Below are 26,759 nucleotides of genomic sequence, written 5' to 3'. Positions count from 1 at the left end.
CGAGGGAAGGAGTCGGCGGGGTTAGAAGGTGGTGTAGAGCGGTCGGAGCGAACATAAGCCACGAGGTTGAGCGATGGCCAGACTGAGAACGTCTATAAAAAGACGATAGGTCAGGCTGTAATCAGCACGATTTGGTGCTCGCAGGGTGTTTGGGAAAACTAATGAGCTGCATTACGCGGGACGTCTTATTTCGTGTCTCACTTTGAGGAATTATTTACAGTGCTTTGTGAGGCCTTTGTAAACATGATCTAATTCATTAACACGGCACTTCATTATGAGCGTAAACAAACACGACCAAGGTCGACCGACCTGCTGGCTGACGCCACTGCTCTGCAATGTGCTGGCGAGTCTGGAACATCAGATGCGGGGTTGTAAATCTTTCTGCGGGCGGTCTGGTCCCGGCTGAGTCTGCCAGTCTCTCGGACACTTGTTGGCACTCGACTTGTTATTGTTTCGTGGCTCCACTCCAAGTTGTTGGTCGCAAGTTACAAAGTTTTTTTTCCAAGTCTAGACACTCAAGTTCAAGTCGCAGCCCGAGTCCTAAACTTTGGGTTCAAGTGTTTAGGACCCGGGATGCAAAAAAACATGCCTTAACCCTAACCCTAACCCTAACCCTAACCCTAACCTTGACCCTAACCTTGACCCTAACCCTAACCCTAACCCTAACCCTAACATACCTTTGTTGATCTTCTATATCTGATTTATTCAGACAGGAGTCACTGTCAGCTGAATTTGACAATTCAAATGAATTCAACATCAGACAGCTGATTACAAATCTAAAGGCCTGTTTGTAAGATTTCAAGTGAAAACATAAAGCATTTGTTGCATTTTGTGTTTCTGTTTACAAGACAACGGTGCTTGGAACTTTGTGGAAACAGCTCTCCCTGTGGAAACGGGCGAAGACTAGATTTTTTGGAAGCGTTCGGACACTCGTTACTTTGTCCTGGACACTGCTTCTGGTCCTGGTCCTGGTCCTGCTTCTGGTCTTGGTTCTGGTCACCACGGCTCTAGTAACTCATAGTTCTGCACATGCTCAGTAGAGACAATCAGAACAAAGTTTCCTCCAGGTGGTCATGACTCCCAGTCCATATTCTCCTGGGACTTGGTAGTTTTATATTGACAATCACTTTAATAACAATCCGACTTGGTGGTCTGTCCACTAGACTGTCCGTGTTCTCCTATTGTTACGAGCCCGTTTGTTCTCTGCTGTGTGTTTGTGGTTTCATTACAAAAACAAACACCAACTAGTGACCCAACATTACGACTACATCCTTTTTAGCATTTCTGCAGTTTTCATCTAAACGGACATCGTTTTGAAAATGTTGCCATGTAAATACAACAGTTTTCTGAAACAAAAATGCAGAAATGATGTGTTTCCACTAAAAGGGGCCTAAAAGAGACACGGTCTTCCCCTGAGCCAGTTTAAAGTCTTGTTTGTCCGTCCATGTCTAAGAGAACACAAGAGACAATCGCGAACACCACTGCTCCACGTCTTTGATCACAACAAACTGGTAGTTTAATGGAAAAACGCCTCGTGTTTGATGTCTGGATCTATTTCTAAATGACGCTGCCTGCTGTGATGATTCCACAGCGACACGTCGCGCAACAAGAAAACAAAACATGCTCCATCTAAAGATGTGTCCAGCATCTTCCATGGATATATCGCTGTAAAAATATCAGGCAGACTCCAGTGGGAGGGCCGTTTGAGTCAGTATCAGCGGCTTTAACAGTCTGTATGTGGCATCATCTAGAAATGACGAGAGCCAGCTTTGTCTCCAGTTTCCCGATGCGGCTGAGAGCGACGGGGAAAAGTAAATAATTCCACATCCTCTCGCTAAATCCAAATGACAGCATACACCAAAGAAATGTTTCACCTCCAGTGAAATGAATTCCCCCGGCCTCGCTGTGTGGCAATCACAGCAACCAGAAACTGCTCACAAGGGGTCTTAGATTACAGTTTTCATGAAGGCAGACGGGGAGTTCTATGTATAGAAAATGTGCCGGAAGAATTGTAGGAACGTTTAAAGAAACAAACTTTCAAACTGCTGCCGTTTGTTCCAAACCACAAGTCTGAGGACGGAATAACAAACGTAATGTGATTAGGCGGATGGTGTGCGATCGCTGTTCTTGAGCCCGGTAAATACGAGACCAATCATACGACATCAATCAGCCATATGATTATGACCACCGATAGATGAAGAGTACCGCTTTGTCATGGAACTAGTTTAGTGAAGAACTGGCTGAGAGCATCTTGAACCTGCTGCTCTGCAGAGGTCAGTCCACCAAAAAGAATCCAAGGAAGAAGGAAAAGGTGAACCAGGTGGCCATGTTGATTCCAATTCACTTCATTTCAATTCTATTTACATCGTGACCATGTGGAATTGTTGTTTTTTTCTGTAAGAGTGTTATGAACAGTCACGGGTTAATGGAAAAGGAATCACTGCGCTCCTCTGCCCAATGACGTCAGGAGCATGCACGGATGAACCGACCTGATCAGGCTCAACTCAAAAACAAGTTCTTACACAATGGAACCAAAAGGAAGAAAAAAAGGACATTACACAATTTTCACAGACAAAATATGGGTGTTATTAACAGGAAAAAAGCAGGTTGAAGAAGCCTCACCAGGAAGAAGGAAGGATTTGACAAGAAGCAAGTGGAAACGCTCAAGTGGTAATCAACTCAAACATGACGGTAAAAAAAAAAAAAAAGGCTTACAAAACTGAGACCATAAACAACAATCCTAACGTAGCAGCTGACGCATAAAAGAGACAGAAAAAACAACTAGTGGGGGTCAAAGAACCAAACACAAAATCAAGGCCGTTTCAGCAGAAAAAACACTCTTGGCACAAAGCAGGAGAGGCTGCAGGACACGTGACCTCAAATTTCGTCAGATATTATTCTGATTGAGCATTTGTCTGGAATCACTTACCTGTTACACTGAAGTCTATAACCTCTAATGGACTCTTTAGGTTTTCCCTATATACTCACCTCAAGACTGATTGTTTATATTCGTGACAAATTGTTTTGTTTTGCTCTTTTTTATTTTTATTATTATTTTTATTATTATTATTATTATTATTATTATTATTATATTTATTTATTTTGTATTATTATTATTATTATTATTATTATTATTAATAATAATTTATTTTCTTTTTTATGATTCCATGTGATGTGCAATTTGCGGTATTTTTGTTCTTGCTGACTGTATATAAAGGTTCACTGATATGATTGAGGGAGTGGGTTGTGTGAGCAAGATTGTCCGGTGTTTTATGTCTGTCTTATTGTTGTCCAGAGTTACACTTATTATGTATTGTGCTGGGGAATGAAACTGCGTGTCAACTGTTTTATGTTCTGTGTCTGTATGTTCTGTGTTCCTTAGGTCCCCCTTGTAAACGAGATGTTGCATCTCAAGGGGCTTTTCTTACAATAAAATTCTTCTTCTCAAAATGTCTTCTTCTTTGTGGGATGTGCTGGACAAACGAAGGTTGGTCCGGAGCCCATGGTGAGATGGGTCTACATCAGGGGCCTTCAATTCTGGGCCTTGAGGGCCGGTGTCCTGCAGGTTTTAGCGCTCTCCCAGCTTCAGTACAGCTCAGTCTAATGTTGATGTAAAAAAGCCCAATAACGAGCCCTTGTTGCATTCAGGTGTGTTGCAACAGGGAGAAACCAGAAACCTGCAGGACACCAGCCCTGGAGGCCTGGAATTGAAGACCCCTGGTCTAAGTGGTCTTATCTCCCAAACTGATAATGCTCATACGGTCTTCTTCTGCAGGTTTCTGCTTTAATAGTCTTAGAATGATTGGCGCTAAGGTGGACATTTAGGACACATTTTACACGTGAAGATAATAAACCGTCTGCGGCCCGTTGGAGCTCATTGGAGATCTATGAAAAACTAGGCCTCCCAGAATGTTTTCCAAGTACTCTCATTTGAAAATACCTTAATTCTTCACACAAGTTTGTAAACACGCCATTTGTATTCAGCTTAGGTGGAAACAGAATGGGTCTGTGGTGATGCAGTCCAGCGGCGGCGGCGGCGGCGGCAGCAGCCACCCATGTGAGTGTTAATGCTCCCATTAAACATTTGTTGTGGGGTTGCCGGCCCATTTTGCTGCTGCTTCATGCATGACAAGGATGCAGGAGTATTTTAATGAGCCATATTTGTCACTTGTGTCCAGTGTCCACCAAGCTTTTATCTCCCACCAGAGCCCGTTTGCTGCACCTATGAGTGGCAGTCACACCTCTTTGTCTTTTTATTGCTGGTCAGATTCTGTCTATTGACACAAGCTTGTCATCAAGGTCACACGACTCTTTCCTAACAAGGGCAACATTGTAAACAGGATAAAGATGCAAGTAATAATATATCCGTGTATTATTCTTCTATATATTTATTGAGCTTCAATGTGAAGTCAAATCTAAACGCTGGTTTCTTATGAAGACACTACGATAACATCAACTCTCCACATCATTCTGCTTTTCCTTTTGCCACAAATTCGTGTTTAAGAAGGAGCCACGATCAAATAAAACCCATCTGTCGCCTCGCACTCCGGACGACTCTGGTCCTTCAGGGTCGACACAATCATGGCCTCTGGCGCCTTTTAAATATTGATAGAATATACATTTTGAAGGTTTATAACAAAATGACTTTTTCTTTGAAAAATGTGAGGGGGCTTTTATTTTGAAAGCCAACTAACTTCTAATCTAGCTAATCCCTAATTATCCATTTTTCTAGGGTTGTGGTGTAATTTCTATTAAACAAGGACATTTATTTTGAAAAGATTGGGTGCTTTTATTTTGAAAGCCAGCTCACTGAACTTACACAAACTGTTCAATGGCAGAGTGGGGGGTTAGCACTTTAGACGGAAACTAAACTTGAAACAGGATTATGCTCGGACCTTTTTAAAAAGTAGGTGTGTTTCCATGTGTGGGCTGGTTTTGCGGAACGGCCTTGACGACAAGATTAAACAAAGTATGATTATAACACAATTTTAAAAAATGTACAAAAGATATATCTTTGAAAAATACAGAAATGAAGAAGGAGAATGAAAATCTCACAGATGTTAATGGCACTTGTTCATTTTGTTCTTTTTTTGTGTGTTTTTTATTATTATGTTTTCATGAATAGCTCGATTGGAGTAGTTTTTTGTTTTTGTTTTATTTTGTGTTGCCTGTTTAGTTATTTTCTTGGAATTTTCAATTGTCAGTGGGTGAAGAATGGGGGTAGGACTTGATAAGCCGAAGCTTCTTCCGATCCCTTTTCGAATGAGTCAAAGTGTATTATATCCAAATGGGCTTTTTTTATTTATTTTTTGAATTTTTTTTTCCTATTCTTTTCTTTTTCATTTGTTTCATTTAATTTTAAAATGTTCATTCGTTCGAAATAAATAAATAAATAAAATAAAATAAAATAAAATAAAACTCCTACGCCTAGCTAAACACTTAATATCCATTTTGAAGTCAACATTGTAATTTTTGATAAACAAGGACTTTTATTTTTAAGGAGTTTGGAGCTTTTATTTGGAAAGTTGGGACATGCAGGTTAAGTGGTCACAGTTTGATTGACATGGTGATTGCATAATTGTGGTCTTTCAGTCTGTTGGGGTTTCAAAGCTGTTAGACGTAAACTTTAGACCCTATGAGGCTCAGTTTGATGCAGACGCACGATTTTGCTCTGTCTGACTCAATGATAAATGTCACTTGAAATCGCGGGAACAAAGAGAATTATATCATTGTTCTCTCTCGTCAAAAAGGTCATGTTTTACAGAATTTTCCCCCACAGGTGTTGTATTGTCTTGTTAGGCAGGTTCTTGTCACACTTCTGATCTGCTCGCTTTGTCGATCAGAGTCACGGTTTAACCACAGTGAGCAAGTGGCGTTCACGGTATTCTATCAAGGCTGTTTTTAAGGAGACACTTTGCTTTCACCATTTATTAGAATGAGAGGAGGGAGGCGGCGGGATTCGGAACTTTGACGGCTAATAAAAATAAAACCGCTCGACTAGTCAAAAACTGAATTTTTGAGCAGGAGAGTCTCCTCTGTCATCTTATAATGTTTTGAAGCTGATATGATATTTGCCCTTGGAGGGGACAGCATTTGCAAATCTTATTTTGAAAGGCAAATTGCGGACTTCCTGTTGGATTTAGGTCAGGGGTATCGGCTGGTGATTTTTAGGTCTTGATGAGACGAGCAATTGAGTTTTGGTTTGATCTCCCTCCGACATTCCTCTGGGCCGTGATGGCCGTTTTAGTGTTTCTAGGTGGCACTAGAGAGCACATTTTGGCACTCTGGGGGTTCTTTTTAACATTTTCTAATATTTTTCGCTAGTCTTGATGAGCGTGCCAAATTTGGTGAGCATTTGAGCGTGTTTAGAGGGTCAAATTTGTTCGCCCTCAGAGGAGATAGGGTTTGCGTGAGGGTCTTTTTTGGGTGTAAATCTTATTTTGAATGGCAAATTACGGACATCCTGTTGGATTTAGGTCAGGGGTATCAACTTGTGATTTTTAGGTCTCGGTGAGACGAGCAATTGAGTTTTGGTTTGATCTCCCTGCGACATTCCTCTGGGCCGTGGTGGCCGTTTTAGTGTTTCTAGGTGGCACTAGAGAGCACATTCTGGAACTCCGGGGATGAGATTTTTCATTTTCTTACATTTTTTGCCAGTCTTGATTAACGTGACAAATTTGGTCAACATGTGAGCGTGTTTAGTGGGTCAAATTTGGGCTCAATGAGGCGTCAGGAGTCAAAGAAAAAAACAAAAAGAGTAAGAAACATTACAAATACAGGTACTTCTCAAAAAATTAGCATATTGTGATAAAGTTCATTATTTTCCATAATGTAATGATAAAAATTAGACTTTCATATATGTTAGATTCATTACACACAACTGAAGTAGTTCAAGCCTTTTATTGATTTAATATAGATGATTTTGGCAAAAAAGTAAAGAAAAACCAAAAATCCCCATCTCAAAAAATTAGCATATCATGAAAAGGTACTCTATATGAGATATTAACCTAATCATCTGGAGCACCACACCCACTCTTGAATCAACGAATTAACTCTACACACCTGCAAAAGATTCCTGAGGCTTTTAAAACCTCCCAGCTGTTTCATTACTCAAAACCGCAATCATGGGTAAGACTGCCGACCTGACTGCTGTCCAGAAGGCCATCATTGACACCCTCAAGCAAGAGGGTAAGACACAAAAAGACATTTCTGAGCGAATAGGCTGTTCCCAGAGTGCTGTATCAAGGCACCTCAGCGGGAAGTCTGTGGGAAGAGAAAAGTGTGGCAGAAAACGCTGCACAACCAGTAGAGGTGACCGGACCCTGAGGAAGACTGGGGAGAAGGACCGATTCCAGACCTTGGGGGACCTGCGGAAGCAGTGGACTGAGTCTGGAGTGGAAACATCCAGAGCCACCGTGCACAGGCGTGTGCAGGAAATGGGCTACAGGAGCCGCATTCCCCAGGTCAAGCCACTTTTGAACAAGAAACAGCGGCAGAAGCGCCTGACCTGGGCTACAGAGAAGCAGCACTGGACTGTTGCTCAGTGGTCCAAAGTACTTTGTTCGGATGAAAGCAAATTTTGCATGTCCTTCGGAAATAAAGGTTCCAGAGTCTGGAGGAAGACTGGGGAGAAGGACATGCCAAAATGCCTGAAGTCCAGTGTCAAGTACCCACAGTCAGTGATGGTCTGGGGTGCCATGTCACCTGCTGGTGTTGGTCCACTTTGTTTTATCAAGGGCAGGGTCAATGCAGCGAGCTATCAGGAGATTCTGGAGCACTTCATGCTTCCATCTGCTGAAAAGCTTGATGGCGATGAAGATTTCCTTTTTCAGCATGACCTGGCACCTGCTCACAGTGCCAAAACCACTGGCAAATGGTTTACTGACCATGGTATTACTGTGCTCCATTGGCCCGCCAACTCTCCTGACCTGAACCCCATTGAGAATATGTGGGATATTGTGAAGAGGAAGTTGAGAGACACCAGACCAACACTGTGGATGAGCTTAAGGCCGCTATCAAAGCATCCTGGGCCTCCAGAACACCTGAGCAGTGCCACCGGCTGATTGACTCCATGCCACGCCGCATTGAAGCAGTCATTTCTGCAAAAGGATTCCCGACCAAGTATTGAATGCATAACTGAACATAATTATTTGAAGGTTGACTTTTTTTTTGTATTAAAAACACTTTTCTTTTATTGGTCAGATGAAATATGCTAATTTTTTGAGATGGGGATTTTTGGTTTTTCTTTACTTTTTTGCCAAAATCATCTATATTAAATCAATAAAAGGCTTGAACTACTTCAGTTGTGTGTAATGAATCTAAAATATATGAAAGTCTAATTTTTATCATTACATTATGGAGAATAATGAACTTTATCACAATATGCTAATTTTTTGAGAAGTACCTGTACATTGGGGTCCTGGCCTCCAGGCCACTTCATAGGCTGGCCTGTCCTGCTCGGTCCCAAACTGAACTGACTGAGGATTTGGTAACACTGAAGTACCTCGTTCAATAAAGGATAAATAATGTTGAAAATTATGTGGTAACAATATGGAAAGCCTCAGCTTTTTCAGTGGCTTTGGTCTCCGTTTTCCTGTAAATAGATACTAAAAACACAGGAAAGGTTTTGCGTTTCGACTCGAGAACATCGTCGTGGAAACGCGGCCTGAGATAAAAAGTTCTAGTTGCTATTGTAACAACAAGTCATCAGTAATCTAAAACTAACCCGTCCCACGACAAAGTTCTGGAATGCATTTCATGATTAGTAGAATGGGCGTGTTGGAGTTCCAGATTATGTGCAGGTTTGAGCCAAAATACTACAAGAGTTCTACAATTTGTCAGTGTTGAAAAATGTTCAAAATCCAAATTCTAGAAACTATCAGAGCTGCTGAGGTGAAAGTTCTGGAATGTCTCAGAGTTCTCCAGAGCACCGACGTGGTGTGAACAGGGGCCTAGAAGGCCGGATAGCTGGCTGGTTAATGACAGTATCTACACAACATCTCGATGTCAGTGGAAAGACGTCGTTATTGTTTCCCTCAGAGTGTTTCAGCTCAGTCGTGGCTGAGACATTAGGAAAGCAAAAGTTTGCTGGTTTGAATCCTGCTGCCGCTCTTTACTCCAAACTGCTCGGGATGAAAACTTGTGCCAAATCAAACCCAGAAACCCGTTAAACTACTGTATGGAAAGGTCACGCTCACACACAAACACCTGTCTAGTATTCAACAAATACTCATCCTGACACTACCTCTGTGTACTTAAAGTCAAATTAAGTCTGTCTTTGTGGAGCCGTTATACGAAACGCGTACGAATGGGTGTGACACATACATGACAGCCTTGCAGATGAGTTTGCAGCCCGGGGCTCCTTTTCGACTGCGTTACCTGAGCCGGAGCGTCTAATTGGAGCAAAACAAGCCAGGAACCATAAAATGCCGGGTAACAACGAGGAGGCAGGCTGGCTTTTTAGCTTGTAACGTGTAAGACCGCAGGGTTCTGTACACCTTGGATAATGAGTCCTCCGGTAATCATGTGCGGAAAAAAAAGACGTCCCAAATATATTCTGCTGCTTGTGATTCTCTGGAGCTCGGCTCCTTTTGACACGGGGTTTGTTAAGCAAGAGAAATGAAAGGGAAGGCCGATTCATCTTCTCATATGTGAGATACAATCCAGCAGAAAAAAACTTTGATTATCTGCCGCTTTTTTCTTTATTTTCCCAGTCATGCCCACATCTGCGACACTGATTGGGTGAAGCTTGTTTGCAGCAGATTCCAGGAGGAGATCCAACAAAGTTTAATATACTTGAAATGAGCCCATCAGACGGGTTTAAACACACCAAACAGTTTCACCCTGTTCAAAGATAAAACAGAAAGTAAACTCAGTAACATCTTTGTACAGAAGAACTGCCTCAAAAGCTTTTCCATTGTTACAATCTGATAGTTAAGACTTTCACAACTATATATTCTGACAATAGTGAATTTGATGACTCGATCTGGTCCTTCTACACACTCCGTTACACTCCCTCCACTTAGCCGATGCTAAACTCCGGAGGACCCGGAGGACTCCATACGGGCCCTACGCAGTGGTTTTTTTCTAAAACTGACATTTTCCATTGAGAACTTTTCCCAAACTTGACCATAAAAAAAAGAGCTTTAATTTTCAATCTATTCCTGGAATGATGGACAAGCAATTACCAAACTCATCTACATTCAGGGTGAAGAAATCCAGTCTGAGCTCAGATCTATCCATCCATCCATCCATCCATCCATCCATCCATCCATCCATCCATCCATCCATCCATCCATCCATCCATCCATCCATCCATCCATCCATCCATCCATCCATCCATCCATCCATCCATCCATCCATCCATCCATCCATCCATCCATCTATCTATCTATCTATCTATCTATCTATCTATCTATCTATCTATCTATCTATCTATCTATCTATCTATCTATCTATCTATCTATCTATCTATCTATCTATCTAATCTGGCTGAAGGAATAATAGCTTCTAGATTGCTGGGAGACAATAAGGTGCAGATTGTGATGAATTTAAATCTTGTTTGAGTTTCGGGACCACAAATGACTCAGTTTGAGCCAAGGTTGCCACACAAGGGAAATTATATCATAATTCCCAATAAATACTCACAATATCTTAGTATTGTCTCAGTTTTAACACAAAAATGATGATGTGTGACTGAACAGATGTAACTTAATGGGTGGCTATGATGCTAATGCTATTATGCTAGCGCCTCTCTGATGTGGGATGTTTGAAATCTCTATTTAACGTAACTGAAGCAAACACGACACACTGTCAGATCTGATACAGATTAAAATCTACAAACTTTAGCTTGGATGCCTCACCAGACTCATCACCACGATGTAGCTGTGCTAATGCTAACGCTAATGCCACTTTGTTAGCAATAAGCGCTTCCTGCTGTGTCACTGATCTACTGGAACAAAGCATCTCCCTGCTCTTCAGTTGAGTGTGTGTTATGTTACGTTCTCATTAAAACTGGGATGTTTGTCAATGATTTCTACAGACGTTAGGAAACATATTTCCACAAACTCATCATCATGGTGTGACTTTGTTAATCCTAATGCTATTTTGTGAGCAATAATCTTTTGATTAATGCGGTTTTCTTCTCTTACAGAACTTTAACTAAACCAACCATACAACCTTTTCCTGAATGTATCGCCGCTGGCTCTACGATGTGGCGCGTGGCCACATTCAGGTGCTACAGGGAGCTGATAGAGGTCAAAGGTTCGGGGACCTACAGTGGTGACCTGTCCGCGGAGGGAATCAAACCTATGGATTTCCGATCTTAAGTTCACTTTTCTAACCGCCAGGCCACCAGTGCACGAAAACAGAGCAACCCCCAGTGGTAAAAATAATGAAATGAAGAAAACATCTTGATGTCAGACACATATTTTCTACGTCATTGATAAAAAAAAAAGCAAAACAAACCAAAACCCAACAGGACAGGACGTCAATTCTCGGGATTTCTGTGGCCACGTTTTTCTCACCTGCGGTCGGGCAGGATGGGAACCCTCCAGCCCTTGATGAAGCTCAGGTTGGTGTCCGACAGCTCCACCTGCAGCGGCAGCTTGGGCACCCAGACGGTGAGCTCCAGCGGCGCGCTCAGGTGCTCGAAGCTGAAGATGACCCTGGCGTTCATGGAGCCCCGCGTCTCCTTCCCGTTGACGAACACGTAGTCGCAATTCATGGACACCTAGGACAGATCAGGGTCAGGAGTCAGAGACCATCTATATGGTAATGGTCACGGCGGTGGCAGAGGACTGCAGTGATCCGCGCTGATATACGGCGGCGGGTCGCTTCGCCCGCCGGCGCCACAATTCATATGGGAGCATTTCAAGGTTGATACTTTCAGCAGTCCGACAAGCAGCCGGAGCTCCATCTCTGAGTCGTCTGAGGGCTGCGGGAAAGTTTTCTGCACTCAGCCGGTTTAAGGTTTTACAGCATGTCTGAGTCCGGCTACTACCTGCAACCTCACAGTGAAAACCAAACAATATTCACCGTCCTGTCACCCGTCCTGGGAGACATAATCCTTCTGGAAGAATTCACATTAACGCTGTCGGGTCTGGATCAAGTAATTTATCACAACATATCATCATAAATGTTCACATGGAATTGGAGTCATTCTCGTTTATTTTTAGTTTCAGTTTTGAATTGTGGAATTTTTTTTAATTCATAACTCAATAATGTAATAATTTTAAAAGTAATAAAGTCAATAATATCAATGGAGACAATGCTGCATAGTATTTAAAGTTACTCTAGCAGAAAACATCTTTAGAATATATTTCCCATAACCTTCCCGTGGGCTCACCACCTGCAGGAAGGTTCTTAATCGATGCATTGTGATCTGGGTGATGGTGCTCAGACTGTCACCCCCGCGACCCGGAAACGGATAAGCGGAAGAAAATTAATGAATGAATGAATGAATTCCCATAAAAGGAATCACTTCTGCACAGAGAACAAACCAATAAACTAAAACGAGACCATCACCTCTCAATTCCTCTCATTTCCAACTTTCAGTTTCCCAAACCAATCACTCCGACATGTTTCCACACAGACCAGAATTTCTATCCATCAAACTGTGTTGATGTTTCCTAATAGACGTCATCTTCAGAATCCTGGCGAAAGGTTTTCTGGGATATCAAGGCTGGCATCGCGGCAGCTCCAGCGAAAATATCAACATTCGACCGATTCAGCCTGAAGAAAAATGCAGATTTTCTCAAAGAAAGAGTCTTCAAGCCACAAGAATAGTCTGAAAAGTTGTTAAACTGATCGACGATCCTTTTCCAGTGCAACTGTAGATCAAGTCTAAACACGGTATCTGGCCATCGAGTATGTTCTGTAAAATTTACATGCTGGAAGTCTTTTTTTTTTAAATTGTAAAGACGAATTTCCTTCAGGAAGGTATTGACAATGTATTAAGGCTGTTTCATGCTTGACGCGTCGGCAAGCTGAAATTAGCTGCCACGCCCCTCCGTGCAGAACTGTGCGGGAGAAAAAGGTGGAGCGAAAGAGGAGGAGGGTTGAAGACGTGGCTTTAAAGACACAAAAAGCATAAGTCTGCACATCCACACTGAAAACACAATTTACTTCAGCGTCAGACTTCAACATCGGGATATGAATTCAAAACAATAGTTACATGGAACAGATCAAACTGAGTGAGTCACTCTTCACAACTTTGTACAATTGCTTCTTCCACATGTTGCCATTGTGGTCTGGTGGCAGTGACCCTGTCTGGCAAGTTATTAGGTTCAAGATCAATCCTCATTGAGGTTGGGTTTTTTGCCCTCCAAGAAGTCATTCGAATAGGTTATTTTATTTGATTGGCTGTTTCCCAGTGGATGATAAACCTTTTCAGCACCGAGCATCACGAGATCTGCACCTTTGGTATAACTGTGTTGTTGCTGACATGCTGGAAATGGTCCAGACCAAAACAAAGGAAGCCGAGGCTTCATGAGGCTGTTCAGGAAAATGATGTCTCCTTTAAAAATCAAACACAGAATACGAGTAATTTTTACTTTCTTTTCTTGATATTTTATTTTCTGTGTCACTGTTTTTGACCAATAAAAACACGTCACTCGATCAATAAAGTTCCCTGCATTAAAAACAATGTTGAATCGCAAATTCAATAAAGTCTTGTACGTTTGTCCAGCTGAGCTTCGTCTCTGTGACGTCACATTCAGTTCAACCCATTTCCAGCTGAAATGACAGCGCGAGTGACGCCCAATGTCCATCAAGCTGATGTGTCCTGCTCCGCTGCACTGTCCACTCACAGGATCACCTGCTGGTGTCTAAGAGAAGTCTACTTCTTCTGCTTTAATCTAATACTGCGGTAGAAGTGTTTGCGACGCACTGCCCCCTGCAGGTTGGGAGTTGGAGCTGCATGTAGTATAAATGACACAAACGTTCCCGCATAAGTATCTGGTATTAATATGATCAATATGAATTCCACTGTATTTTTGATTAACAAACTGGACAAAAACAGAAAGAAATGCAATAAAGTCCGATTTATATATATTTATATATATATATATATAAATAAATAAGATGTAAAAAAATAACTTGATCCAGAACTGACTGCGTTACGGTTAAATACATGATAAATATCTTTTTGTGCGAGGTTTCAGGTGAACGCCTGGATTTGAACCTACAATGCTCTCCAGGGGTAACGGGAGTGTGAACCACTGCACCAATTCACAGGTATGAAAACAGACCAAACCACTGCGAGGCAGAATGTGTAATATTGAACCCTGACCGAGCCGAGATTGCTTGTCTGTGTGGTATCAGAGTGGAGAAGTCCCGCAGCGTATCTCAGGCAGTGGGATGAGTGGTTAGGGGGTGTTTGTGGAACTGGAACCGAGCAAATGAGCCATTCAGAGAACGTCGTGACCCCACCGCCCCTCGCCCCCACTCCCTCCGTAATGATCCAACAACGATTACACAGACACATAAAAAAGAAAAGCTTTTAGGCAAACATGTAATTCATATACGGTGAGTGCTGATAGCAAAGTGACATTTCACATGAACTTTGGATTATGAACCCCCCCCCCAAACACACACACAAACACACACACACACACGCACACACACACACCACCCCCAATCCCATCACGTTGTCCCATGCAAACTGGAATTTTTTTTTTTTTTAACTGGGAGTCGTTTCTTTGGGCGCTTCCATCTGGTCGGGGATCTCCAGTTCTATTTGAATTGTCAGAAATACTTGTTTTGTCCGAGCACTAAATTATTAACTGTGTGTGTGTGTGTGTGTGTGTGTGTGTGTGGGGGGGGGGGGGGGGGGGGGGCTTTGCTTTTAGGCTGGTGTGGAAGATTTATCTAGTTTTGGGAGCTCGCTGGCATTGTAATCAGAGGATCTAATCTCCCGCAAATGGAGGTCGGGCTGGTCGGTCTTCTCAGGGCTGGAGATTCATCATAATGGAGGGGCAGTCCGGGGTGGGGGGTGGGGGGGGGGGTAATATAATTCCTTGCATGAGAACGGGCCGCAGCGAAGAGCCGGGCGTTTGAGAACTCTTTTTAAAATGGCAATCTTTCTCTCTGGTCTGGTTAATACACTTCTGTGAGGTCAGACCTCAGAGAGCTTCCAGCATGTGTGTGTGTGTGTGTGTGTGTGTGTGTGTGTGTGTGTGTGTGTGTGTGTGTGTGTGTGTGTGTGTGTGTGTGTGTGTGTGTGTGTTTGTAGCTCTGATGTGTGTATGAATGAAGACCAAGACCGTGACAACGTGCGGTGGCTTGGTGCCCCCCCCCCCGCCTCACACCGTCCTGGGAAATGTCCTCCTCAGCATCCGGCAGCTTCCATCTGATAAACTTGGCCGGCTAATTGCGAGTCAGAAGCTGTTAGTGACTGTGGGTGTCAGTGGCCCTGTGGGGGCTCTCCGCCGCCGGGGGGGGGTGGGGGGGGGACTTTCACACAACAAGCCGCCGCACATTGACACGCTGCTGCTAATGCGCCGTGGCGTCCTCTGTGGCACCAGCAGATTGTCCAGGCGGAGACACAGTATCGGTGCTCCACAAATGCTTAATGCTCCGAACTGCAGCCAATACAAAGGGATCAGATTCTTCCAGCTTCCATTCAGCCCCCAAAACACTTCAAACTCTGTTAGAACAAGTGAAAGAACTTTGAATAACTGTGAGGAAACTTGTGCAGATGAAACTTAGATGAAACCAGTAATTGATTATTGACTGTTGGGAGGCTTATTGAGTGGCAGCTGAGGCTCAGTGGGTAAAGTTGGTGGTTTGATTCCAACAGGTTGTGCTGTTCGTGCACGTCGCTCCCATTTCCCAATTATTTGTATAAGTAGAAGAATTTACTATAAAGCAAAGCAACCAGCTACTTCCTTTGTAGCCTAATGGCTCATTTGCATGCTCGTCTCTCACTGGACCTGAACATTTAGAAACACAATTTGCAAGGCAAATGTGAAGAACGAAAGGTATATATTATTAGTAACAAAGAACAGGACGCACCAGTTTAATCATGACTGATTCCCCTTGCAAAGTGTTGGAATTCATCATGTTTTCCAGAATTTAATTCACATTTTTAGTTGTTTCTAAACACATTCTAAACAAACAACACATTTTTTGGGAAGATATGACATATACACAGCCAATTTTCATATTACAAAAAAGAGCACTGAGAATAGTAAACAATAAAAGATATCGAGATTCATCAAATCCTCTTTTTGTCAAGTGCAAGGTGTTAAAATTTTATGATATTGTGGATTATAATATTCATCAGATTTTGTATAAAGCAAATAGTAAAATATTACCAGGAAACATCCAAGAGAACTTTGAAAAAAGAGAAAGTCGGTATAATCTGAAAGGAACAGACATCTTTAAAAAACCCAGATTCAGAACCAAACTCATGGAACGAATCATTTCAGTGAAAGGAATTAATATGTGGAACGGACTTCAGAAAGAAATTAGTCAAAAAACATAATGGTTTTTAAGAAACAAATCAAAAAAATGAAACTCAACAAATATGAGAGTGCCACTTGATAGGAGAATCCAGATGAAAGTTGTTATTTTGTGTTTTGAAAAAATGAAAACTATATAAAATGTATTGTGTGTAATGTAGATAATATATGTATAAATAATGTATATGTGGAAACTGACGACAAAAATTGTATATTTGTATAAACTGTAGAGACTTAAAAGAAGTAGAAATATTCTATGCTTATGTAAGTTCTGATTGCAAATTGAATCATTTGTAAAACTGTAAAAGAAACAAAAGACTGAAAATGTATAAAGGGGTAGGAAACATACGTTTTACTTCAACCTACTTCTTTTCGAATTGTATGTACAGTATATTACTTTATTTTTCTTTTTTCTTTTCTTTTATCTTATTTTTTTTTTTTGCATTGTACAAATTCGAAATAAAGACGACTAAAGACTAAAGACTAAATACTATAGTCTGGGAAATATGGTAGTTGCTTTAAAAGGTAGGTAAAGCATTTTACCGTATTTCCCAGACCATGCATCACACTTTTTCGGTTGTTTGGCATGTGTAATATTAAGGCACAACTTCATATATACGTGTGTGTGTGTGTGTGTGTGTGTGTGTGTGTGTGTGTGTGTGTGTGTGTGTGTGTGTGTGTGTGTGTGTGTATAAAAATAGAGGTAAATACCATATGTGACCTGTAGATGTCACTGTATGACAACATAAACGTGTTGCTGGAGCACAGAAAAACCTTCATTCGTTCTGTATTTGACTGACTGAGCAAGACGACTGTGTCCGAACAGAAATAATATAAAGAAAAGTGATGAAATGAGCATTAGAAAGCAAAAAGGGAGCAACATAAAGAGACTTGTGAGGGACTTGAGAAAAGAAATTGTTACCGTGATGAAGAAAGCAAAGAATCACAGGCTAAAAGCAGAGGAAGAAAATCACGGAAAGTTCTGGATGAAGATTAGCAATGCTTCCATCTGGACACGGAGGAATAAGTGTTCGGATACACCAGTGCAACGACATGTTTTCAGTAATTCATGGTACTTATATTCAAGAAAATACGGTAAAAACTTAGCAGTTTTCCAGACGGCAGTAAAAGCTGCACATGCTGCTTACATGGGAGTCACCCGAAGCAGAAAACGCAGGAAGAACCATGGAAATAGGTAGTGTGAAGCCGACTGAGGAAAAACATTGATTTCACCTCCAAGAGTTTCAACAGCGAATTAAAAAGACATTTTTTTCCATCAGATTTAACATTTTTTTAATTCCGTCCCGATCAGTTGTCGTGTTAAATGAAACATCTGGCTAGCATTAGCAGGGTCGTGTCTCGTTGCTGTTCTGAAGATTTCCTTTAGGTGATAAATGGCTGCTGGCTTCCACCAACGGCTTCATTTAGCTGCGTTAGCTCAATGAACCAGCCTCCATTAGCCCGTTGTTGGCGGAATTAATGAAGCCGGGACGGAAAATGATCTCTCGCTGTGGCAAATGGGTATTTAGAGCATTTTGTTTGGATTTCATGTCTTTTAAAAATCATTTGTTTCACACCGCAGACACGATGTCGAGGTTTGGGAGATGTATGAGGCGTCTTTAACATTCACATGAAACCTGAATGAGAAGACATGAGGGGGAATCACGGCATGTTAAAATATCACATTCATCTTTAATGGGGACTAAAAGCAAAACGCGCAAAGATGCATTATGCATGTCTACTTCTTCATATATATTTATTTATTGTTTGATTCATTTACGCTTAATCCAAATATATAAATGACAAAAACATGTAACCCAGCTAGACTTGTTAAATGATAAAAGTATAGTAGATGATTTATTCATGTGTGCTAATGCTCAGAGTGAAATCAGGATGAGATGAATTGGAGCATTCGATCAAGCTACAAAATAATGCTTTGCACATTATAACCACAGAATCGAACCTCAGACGACTTGTTGTGAGGCGACGGTGCAAACCACTGAAACTGGCATTGCTGCCGCACTGTGATTGACTCACACCAACATTCTGAATTTCCTGTATTTTCAAAATAAAACAAATTGTTGTGAACTGCAAAAAATATTAGCACGAATGATTAATATTTGAGTCGAGGCTACGGTGTTACATCTTATCTGGTATCAACGTAACTGCTCATTATCCTGCGAGCTTTGTGTTTAAATAAAGTTTATAGACGTTTTTCTTTTCTTTTGATCCCTGAGCTGCGATGGAAAACATCCTGTTACCACAGTTTTTCATCACAGATCTAAACATATTCCTGTTCTGATCAGGATCACAGACCTGGAGAAGAAGATTACTGCCTCCTTTCACCTGCTCTTTTCTTTAGCACCGGGTCGTCTGTTCACATTCTGCCACCGGGGGCATCAGTGAGAGTCAGCCTGGGGTAAAGCCCCCCCCCTCCCAATCTGCCTGCAGCGGTGAGTGAACCGTGTGTGCAGGTCGGACGCGGTTCAACACATCAAAGAGGAGAAGCTCCTCTGTGGTTCCGGCCGTTCGCTCATCGTCACGCTGCTGAAAGTTTAATGGGATTAAGAAAATTCTGTTTGATTAAGAAAAGTCCTGTGGTGTGTTCAAGGACAGTGGGAAAACTCCAACTTCTGTCTTTGACTCACTAATATCAGGTAATGTGTGTGTGTGATGAGTTCAGTTTCCTCGACAACGGTTTGAGTGAAAACACATCGTTTTTGTGTTTTTGTTTCAGAAAAGCGCTGCGTTTACACAGAAATGATTTGAAAACGATGCCCGTCTCCACGGAAACAAGAAAAGGGCCGACAACGATGGCGTTAGCATGCCGGGTGACTCTGGAGCAAACGTCAGTCTGTCCATCTACTGGATGGATGCATGTGCAGAACTACTAGTTACTACAATCGTGGTGCTCATGCACAGTAGCAGCATTTTGAAAACATGGCGTTTACCCCCGTTTCCATGGAGACGGGGTCGGAGCGTTTTCAAAAAGTTGAGATTTCAGAGACACTGACCACCGAACACAACGCACAGAAAAAAACGCAACAAACGTTTTCTGTTGTCTCTTGAAAATGTCGCCCTGAAAACCGTGTGTCAGTCGTTCATCTGCTGAGGTTAATCAAATAAAAAGTGGAACCATCACAAGTGGTAAACTTCCAAGTTCCCCGTAGAAGAAAACCACAAGAAATTACAACCTGAGCTTCAGGAGTGTTTCATTGCGGGGATTCCTGATGTAATCACATTACTTCCTGCTCCTCAGACAGTGAACGTGAAGGTAAGTGTGTCACTGCCATGTGGACGTTACGTCTGGAGGAAGCAGCCTGCAGCCGGACGCCACGTGGGCGCCGTGTGGGTTTCGCGAGTCACACCGCCACAGGCGGGTGGGGGTGGGGGGGGTCACTCTGTCGGGAGCCCCCCCCCCCCCCCCCCCCCCCCCCATTCACCTCCTCCTGCACCCCCACCCACCCACTGCAACACAACACGCTTTTTCACCATTCACTCTCTGTATGCACAACATTCATAATTATTTACACACACACACACACACACACACACACACACACACACACACACACACACACACACACACACACACACACACACACACACACACACACACACACACACACACACACACACACACAGCTACAGGCTCGCGATACACTTGGCAGCTTAGTGATTTTCAAAGAAGAGAGAACTAAAGGAAAATGTCAGCCTCTCACCTATTTTTACTCTCAAAGCAGGAAAAAAACCAAAACAAAGCCTAGAAGAGCCTGAAGGCTGTAAAAATATAAATGATAGTAGTGAAAAAAAGTGGAAGTTGAGAATTCAATAAAGTTAAAATTTAGGTTAAATTGTTAACAATGTCAGAAGAGACGGTTTAGAACCACACATTCAGAAATGTTCCTGGTTGATGTGACGTTTAAAAAGTTTTACGACGATCACAAAGTGAAAACGTGAAACTCTGTCAGTCTTCTGGAGGTCCGTTTACACTGAGCAACTGGAAACAGAACTTTTTGAAAACGCTCCGACTCCATTTGTTGTGTTTTGTGGATGATTTACTAAGAATAACATGAAAACACAAGTTATCAGACTAATTTAAGGTTCCCCCCCCCCCTCCTCCACAGGTCTTCCTCCTGGTAGCCCCTCCCCCCTGCTGAATGACTCTATTGATCCGCCCACTTTGAAATCGAACCAGGGACCATTCACTGTGCTCCTGCCGTGCTAACCACTTCTCCACTAATCAATTGTGGAAAGAACTTGGAATAAATCAAGTTTTGCCAAAACCGCGATTCGATTAAATGGGTATTGGTTTTGACGCAAGACGAACGCGAGCGTCATAAAAGAGAAAATGGAAATGAGACGTTTGTCGGGCTTGTCGTGAATCTTTGTTTTTCGGCTCGCGGGGGGGACGGGGGGTGGCGGGGTATTGAACTGTCATGACTTGTGCACTTCCTGTGCTTGAAGGGCTCATTTCAAATTAGCATCGAGCGTCCAGCGGCAGGAACCGCCGAGGCAGAGCCGTTCAATACGCCACGGCCCACCGCCTCGTCTTTAATGGAGAGTGAACAATGATGAACGACGTCCTGAACGCCGCCGGCCCTCCAGGCCCCCACAAGAGGAGAAAAACAAAAAACCCCTCAAACACGGTTAAACCTCCTGCAGGTGCTGCGATGTCAGACTGAGATGCGTCGGCGTCTAAATAACGGGTTCGTCTCGCCTCCAAAGCGAGTGCAAGGCGGCAGAAACAATAACCAATCAGCTCCGTCCATCAGCGAGCCGCCGCCGCCGCCGCCGCCGCCACCACCACCACCACCACCGCCACCGTGAACTCTGACCTGCTCACAGAAACTCGACGCGGCTCGGAAAAAAAACTGCCTCAAATAACTCAACATCTTGATGTCCAGTTTCTTTTGGGGAATAAAATCTATTAATTCTGTTTGTAATGAAAATCTTTTTATTTTAAATGTTGAATTTTCTCAAAGAGAAATGTGTGATATTACAGATTTAATACAAAACAATTCATAGATTCTGCATTGAGAGCTTTTATTTATTAAAATTGATAGGTTTATTATCATTAATAATAATAAGAATAATAAGAATAAGAATAAGAATAAGAATAAGAATAAGAATGACATGCATCCTCAGCGACTATGACTATTATCGTGAGAATTGGAGATACTAATTTAATGGAAACACCAAACTAAATGGCTATAAATCAATTAAAGAACACATTTGACAATATTCAAGTTAAATGCATTTAGTTTCATTTTCAGAAATAATTTGTCTCGGTCTTCTCAGTAATCCTAATTCGATTACAGCATACAACATTTAGGCAAACAGTGTAAATAAATTAGTTTTATCAAGAAAAAAAATGCTGATTTGAATAAAATCAATGCAGATTTTGATGTTTTAACATGAGAATTGGTCCTAAAACAGATGCGTTACCGTATTTACCAGAATATAAGTCTTATGTTTTTTGTTGTTTGGCTGGTAATGTGATGTCTTTTGAAAACTGACTTCTATATTACAAAATAAGAGTATGTACCATGTGTCACCACAGAAAGCTGCTACAGTACCACAGAGAAACATCAACATCTACTATATGCAAGAAAAATGTCCCAAAAAGGAAAAATCTAAACATCAAATGTTACGGTATCAAATGTGTTTACATTTATTTAATCTTATTTAACATTTCAATCTATTTAGATCTGTGCTGTCTGATCTGTTTCATATATTTATATAATTTTATTGTATTTTTCCGATTGTTACTCCTCATTAAAAAAATAAAATCTGTTCTTGATTTTTGCTTTACCCAGTACTTCCCTTGTTTCCTCTTTATAAAGTAAAGTTGAAGTTTCCAGCTCCTCAAACATTTTTTTTATATTACATCTTTTAATTTGTGACGCACTTTGAGCTCCAGGTTACTTCTCAAGACAACAAGATGACAGAACAAACTTCAGACATTTAAACTTAATGACTAAGGCCCCGTTTACATGACAACGGAGTGGAAGGGTTTTCGAAAAGTTCCACCTCGGGAGGCGTTTTCAAAAGAATTGTCTTTTCAGTGACTCCGAGCTCCGTTGTCATGACACTGACTGAGTTTTGCGTCGTCACTTGAAAATGTGTGAACGAGACGTTTATCAACAGGAAGGATCCTGATAAATGGCGATTTCGCTTTAACCTTTCCGAAGTTGTGTTTTTATGTATTACCCCGGAAAATAGTTTTGCTCAGTATCTGCTGCACTCTAAATGAAATGATCACTTTTCCACCCCCGAAACGTTCCCTCTGAACTTCCTGTGATCTCTTTCCAAGAAAACCACCTGAGGAAAGGTTAGCGCCGTATTGTTATTCAAAGTGGCTGCGGAGGGAAATGGAAGCGGCGGTGCAGCCGGCACTCTTTGTACTCCTGTATATTTGAAGAGCTTAGCATACATTATGTGCAGTTTACTTCTTCTGAGGTTACGTCTCCTCTCCCGCCGTCACTTTCATTATGTGCGACAGAGCGACGTTTCACTCCGAGCCTTTACAATTACACAATCCGTCTATAGTGCAATCTGTTATGATTGTAATTGACTGGAGAAAATCATAACGGCGTAATCACAGCCTCTAATGTGCTCTGCACGTTGTTGTGATCCCAATTTAATTTATTTAATCAACAAGCGAGGCTGGATATTGCACTTTCAGCCCGGGATCCTCCGTCGCTCTGCATCCTGGGAGCGTTACGATGTCCTCCGGTCGTCACACTTAGAAGACGTTTTGTGTTGCGGGGGACCCGAGGCTGCGATCGGGACTCAAAGACGTACGTCAGGTAAGGAGCTGCTGCTGGTCGCTGGCGTCTCGTCGGGCTCAGAGCTCCGCTCAAACTCTCCACGGTGAACTCAAGCAGAGGGACACTAAAACCACTCGGTTTCTCATGAAGACGAGACAAAAAACAATCCTGGCTCTTGAATTCCTGCGCATGACGTCACTAGATTGTGTGATTTGGCCCAATTCATGCAGGATTTGATCAAAAGTCAGTTTACTGGAATTGAACTCAGTCGACTTTCTATTGCCGCTTTTCCACTAGAACCTACTCAGCCCTACTCAGCCCTACTCAGCCCTACTCGACCTGACTCTACTTGACTCATTTTCCAATCCAATATAATACGACCGCGGCGTGGGCCTTTGGATATTAACTAAAATAATAAATTAAATAGTAAATATTTGTATGTATTTAGTGATAATATTACAAAATGTGGATGGTTACGATCGTGCTTCACTCTCCGGTGTTTTGGTTTCACTGGTGCCCCTGTTAACTGGTGACTTCTGCCACCAGCCGTTAGCAGCAGCTGATGTTAAGATAAGACAAAAAAACCTAAAGATACTTTAAACTTTAATGGATATGCGGTTAAATGACGTTCGCCAGGACAGCTGTGTGTATTTTGTTCTGGTTTTTAACATCTGCTGTGAAAAGGGGACGCTGGAGGAAGCCGGTCACCAGTTAATAGAAAAACCAGTTGATCCAAAACACCGCGTCTCAAAAAACCTCCCGATACTCGTAACGAGTTGCTCCGTGAAGCTCCCTCCGAATCCTCTGGTCGCTACCAGACATAAAGCGTCTGCACATTGTCGCTGCGCCACAGGGTTTATTGTTGTGCGTCTATCTTTGTTTGTGAGCGTTTTTGTTGTGGTCAGCTTTAAAAAATGACGGAGCGAATGAGCCACCTTCTGACTCCGTGTCGTGACGCGCCGGCCAATCAGCGGCCTGCCGTCTGCCGACGTCACATGTTCTACTCGAATTAGCTAGCTTGGAACATCGGCTGTGCGGGACCCGTGAAAGTACCTGGTAGCAGGACGAACACGTAGTGGGAAAGCATGAATAGAGCAAAGTCGAGCAAGGCTGAGGAGGAATTAGTGGAAAAGTGTCAATAGAAAAGGCACACTCAGCTGGGGCTCGGTGGGGAGCGTGGTCGTCTCTCAATCAGAAGGTTGCAGGTTTGAGTCCCCATCTCCCCCTCCCAGTGGACGGACTGAATGGCAACCGCATCCACTGGTGTGTGAGTGTGTGAAGGGTTGAATGTGATAAACAGTGTAAAAACGCTTTGGGGACTGTTCAAGTGGTGGAACAGCACGATATGAGCGAAAATTAATTGAACTCAGTAATGGGTAAATAGATTGTGTTCTATTTATAGAGCAGTATTCCAGTGAGTTAACCCCCCAAAAGCACTGTACTTTATTCACATTCATCCATTCACTCACGAACACACACACACATTGAGGCGGCTGCCATGCGCCGTCCATCCACGGCAGTTTGGGGTTCAAACTGGGAATCGAACCTACAACCTTCAGATTGAGAGACAATTTAAAGCCATAGCCGGCGTATTCCCACTTACTTTTCAGGCAGCATTGCACACACCCTCTTCCAAAACCCCCATGATGCACCACTCAGCAGTATCAGACACTATTTTTTTCCCTAGGATGAAGAAGCCTGTCTTGTTCTTGTTCTTATATTTGACTCACGTTTTTACTATTTGTTACATTTTACTTTTGTGATTTTATTTATCTTGTTATGTTGACGTAGTCTGTTTTTGCAATATTGATTTATTTGCACTGCAAGAAAACAATGTGCTTGTGATTAATTAATTGATTGATTGAAGCTGTGACCTGTCCTACTCTGCCTGTGATTGGCTCATACTGGCTTCATTCACTGATTTCATTGGTTAATGTTGAGGTTGACCTGCAGCATGAGGATGACGAGCCAATCAGAGGCAGAGTAGGTCGGGACCTGACCAGGCAAATACTGCCGACAGTTGAATTATACTGAAATGATGTGACATTGACCAAATACTGTGGACGTACCTTAACGATGTCCTCGTTGGAAGACTTGCACTGCACAAACGCCGACACATCAGTGACAGCGCCGCTCATCTCGATGGAGACCATTTTGACGGGGATGGCCACGGTGCGCCCGGTCAGAATGGCCGTGTTGATGATCTCGGTGTCCTGCGAAGAGAAACGGAGGTGGTGTTCATGAAGCGGTCGGGACTCCTGCCATGTCGGGACATCAGCATCGGGACTCCTGCCAGCCGGGTGACGCTCTGCGGCCGGACACGACTCATTACTGGACACCCAGAGCTCTTTCATCCGATTTCATCAACTGACATTTCCATTCTGCCTTTTCTTCCACTGGGGGGGGGGGGGGGGGGGGGGGGGGCTCAAATGGGAATTAAAAGCATGTAGGAGTAAAAACCATAACTGTAATCATATAGGAGTGAGAAATCTTCCTTTGAAATCCTCTGATCCATTAAGCTGAACTTCAAAGTTAAAGACATTTACCTGCACCTAACCTTTATGCAATTTTATTTTTGGCACTTGAGTGGAAAACAGAAGTATTTTACTTAAGCCCACAATTACTCTGGAAAATGCAGCCGAGACACATTTAACAGCTGTAGAAATAGATGTTAATGCTACACAAAGTGATGAAAAGTGCTCATCTGTGCTTAAAGCGTCCCTTTATTTTACTCCATTTGCTGCTACATTATTATTCGAGCCTGAGCCAACAGCCATGAGGGCGTTTCACACTAACAACACAGTGTAATCACAGTTTTAATTGAGCCAATAGGCAAAGATGGTAACGGAAAATACCACTTTTAAATTGTTTATGTTTCTGACGCCACATAAACACATTTTCAAGTGAATCTCCAAAACTACTGTTGTATTTCTGGTTTCCAGTTCCACGACAAGGATACTCAGAGTCACTGAAAAAGCAACTTTTTGAAAATGCGACTGCATGCACACCACGGCCATAATTACTAGTAGTTGTGCACATGCTCAGTAGAGACAATCAGAACAATGTTTCCTCTGTGGTGTCATGACTCCCAGTCCATATTCTCCTGGAATTGGTTGTTTTATTTTGAAAGTCACCATAATAACAATCCGACTTGGTGGTGTGTCCACTAGAATGTCCGTGTTCTCCCAGTGTTGATGTTTAGAGCGAAGTGTTCTCTGCTGCGTGTGTGTGTGTGGTTTCATTACTAAAATAAACAGCGCCAACTCATGGCAAAATACGGTATCTACATTGTTTTCAGAGCGTTGCCGTGGAAACCTGAAATTATTCTGACATGACAATGGAAAAACCACGCGTTTTCACTCGAAATGTAAAGGGAACCTGAAACTGAACTGAACTGATTTATCGGCTCCAGGCTATTTGAAGACGTGCTGACATGTATTTCAGGTTTGATAGGTTTGTGTTGCATCGTCTTCTTCCGGCTGACGCCCCCCTGAAGCTCTCTGGAGCGTGGAGGAGGCCACGG

At 42.5% G+C, this 26,759-nt stretch overlaps 1 protein-coding gene across 1 annotated transcript in view; it reads right to left on the bottom strand.

Annotated features, from left to right (window-relative positions):
- The window catches only part of tmem132e (transmembrane protein 132E), a gene marked incomplete at its 3' end in the record, with an annotated part of 142,252 nt that overhangs the window by 21,111 nt on the left and 94,382 nt on the right, over positions 1 to 26,759 (bottom strand). Inside the window, exons 5-6 of the mRNA XM_080483873.1 lie at positions 25,306 to 25,449; positions 11,526 to 11,731 (exon numbers count right to left, since the gene is read on the bottom strand). Coding sequence (XP_080339999.1) covers positions 11,526 to 11,731; positions 25,306 to 25,449 — 350 coding nt within the window. The remainder of the gene's footprint in view (positions 1 to 11,525; positions 11,732 to 25,305; positions 25,450 to 26,759) is intronic.

Source organism: Lipophrys pholis, assembly GCF_963383615.2.
Source record: "Lipophrys pholis genome assembly, chromosome: 16".
NCBI lineage: Eukaryota > Metazoa > Chordata > Actinopteri > Blenniiformes > Blenniidae > Lipophrys > Lipophrys pholis.
This window is presented reverse-complemented; position numbering and strand designations above follow the sequence as displayed.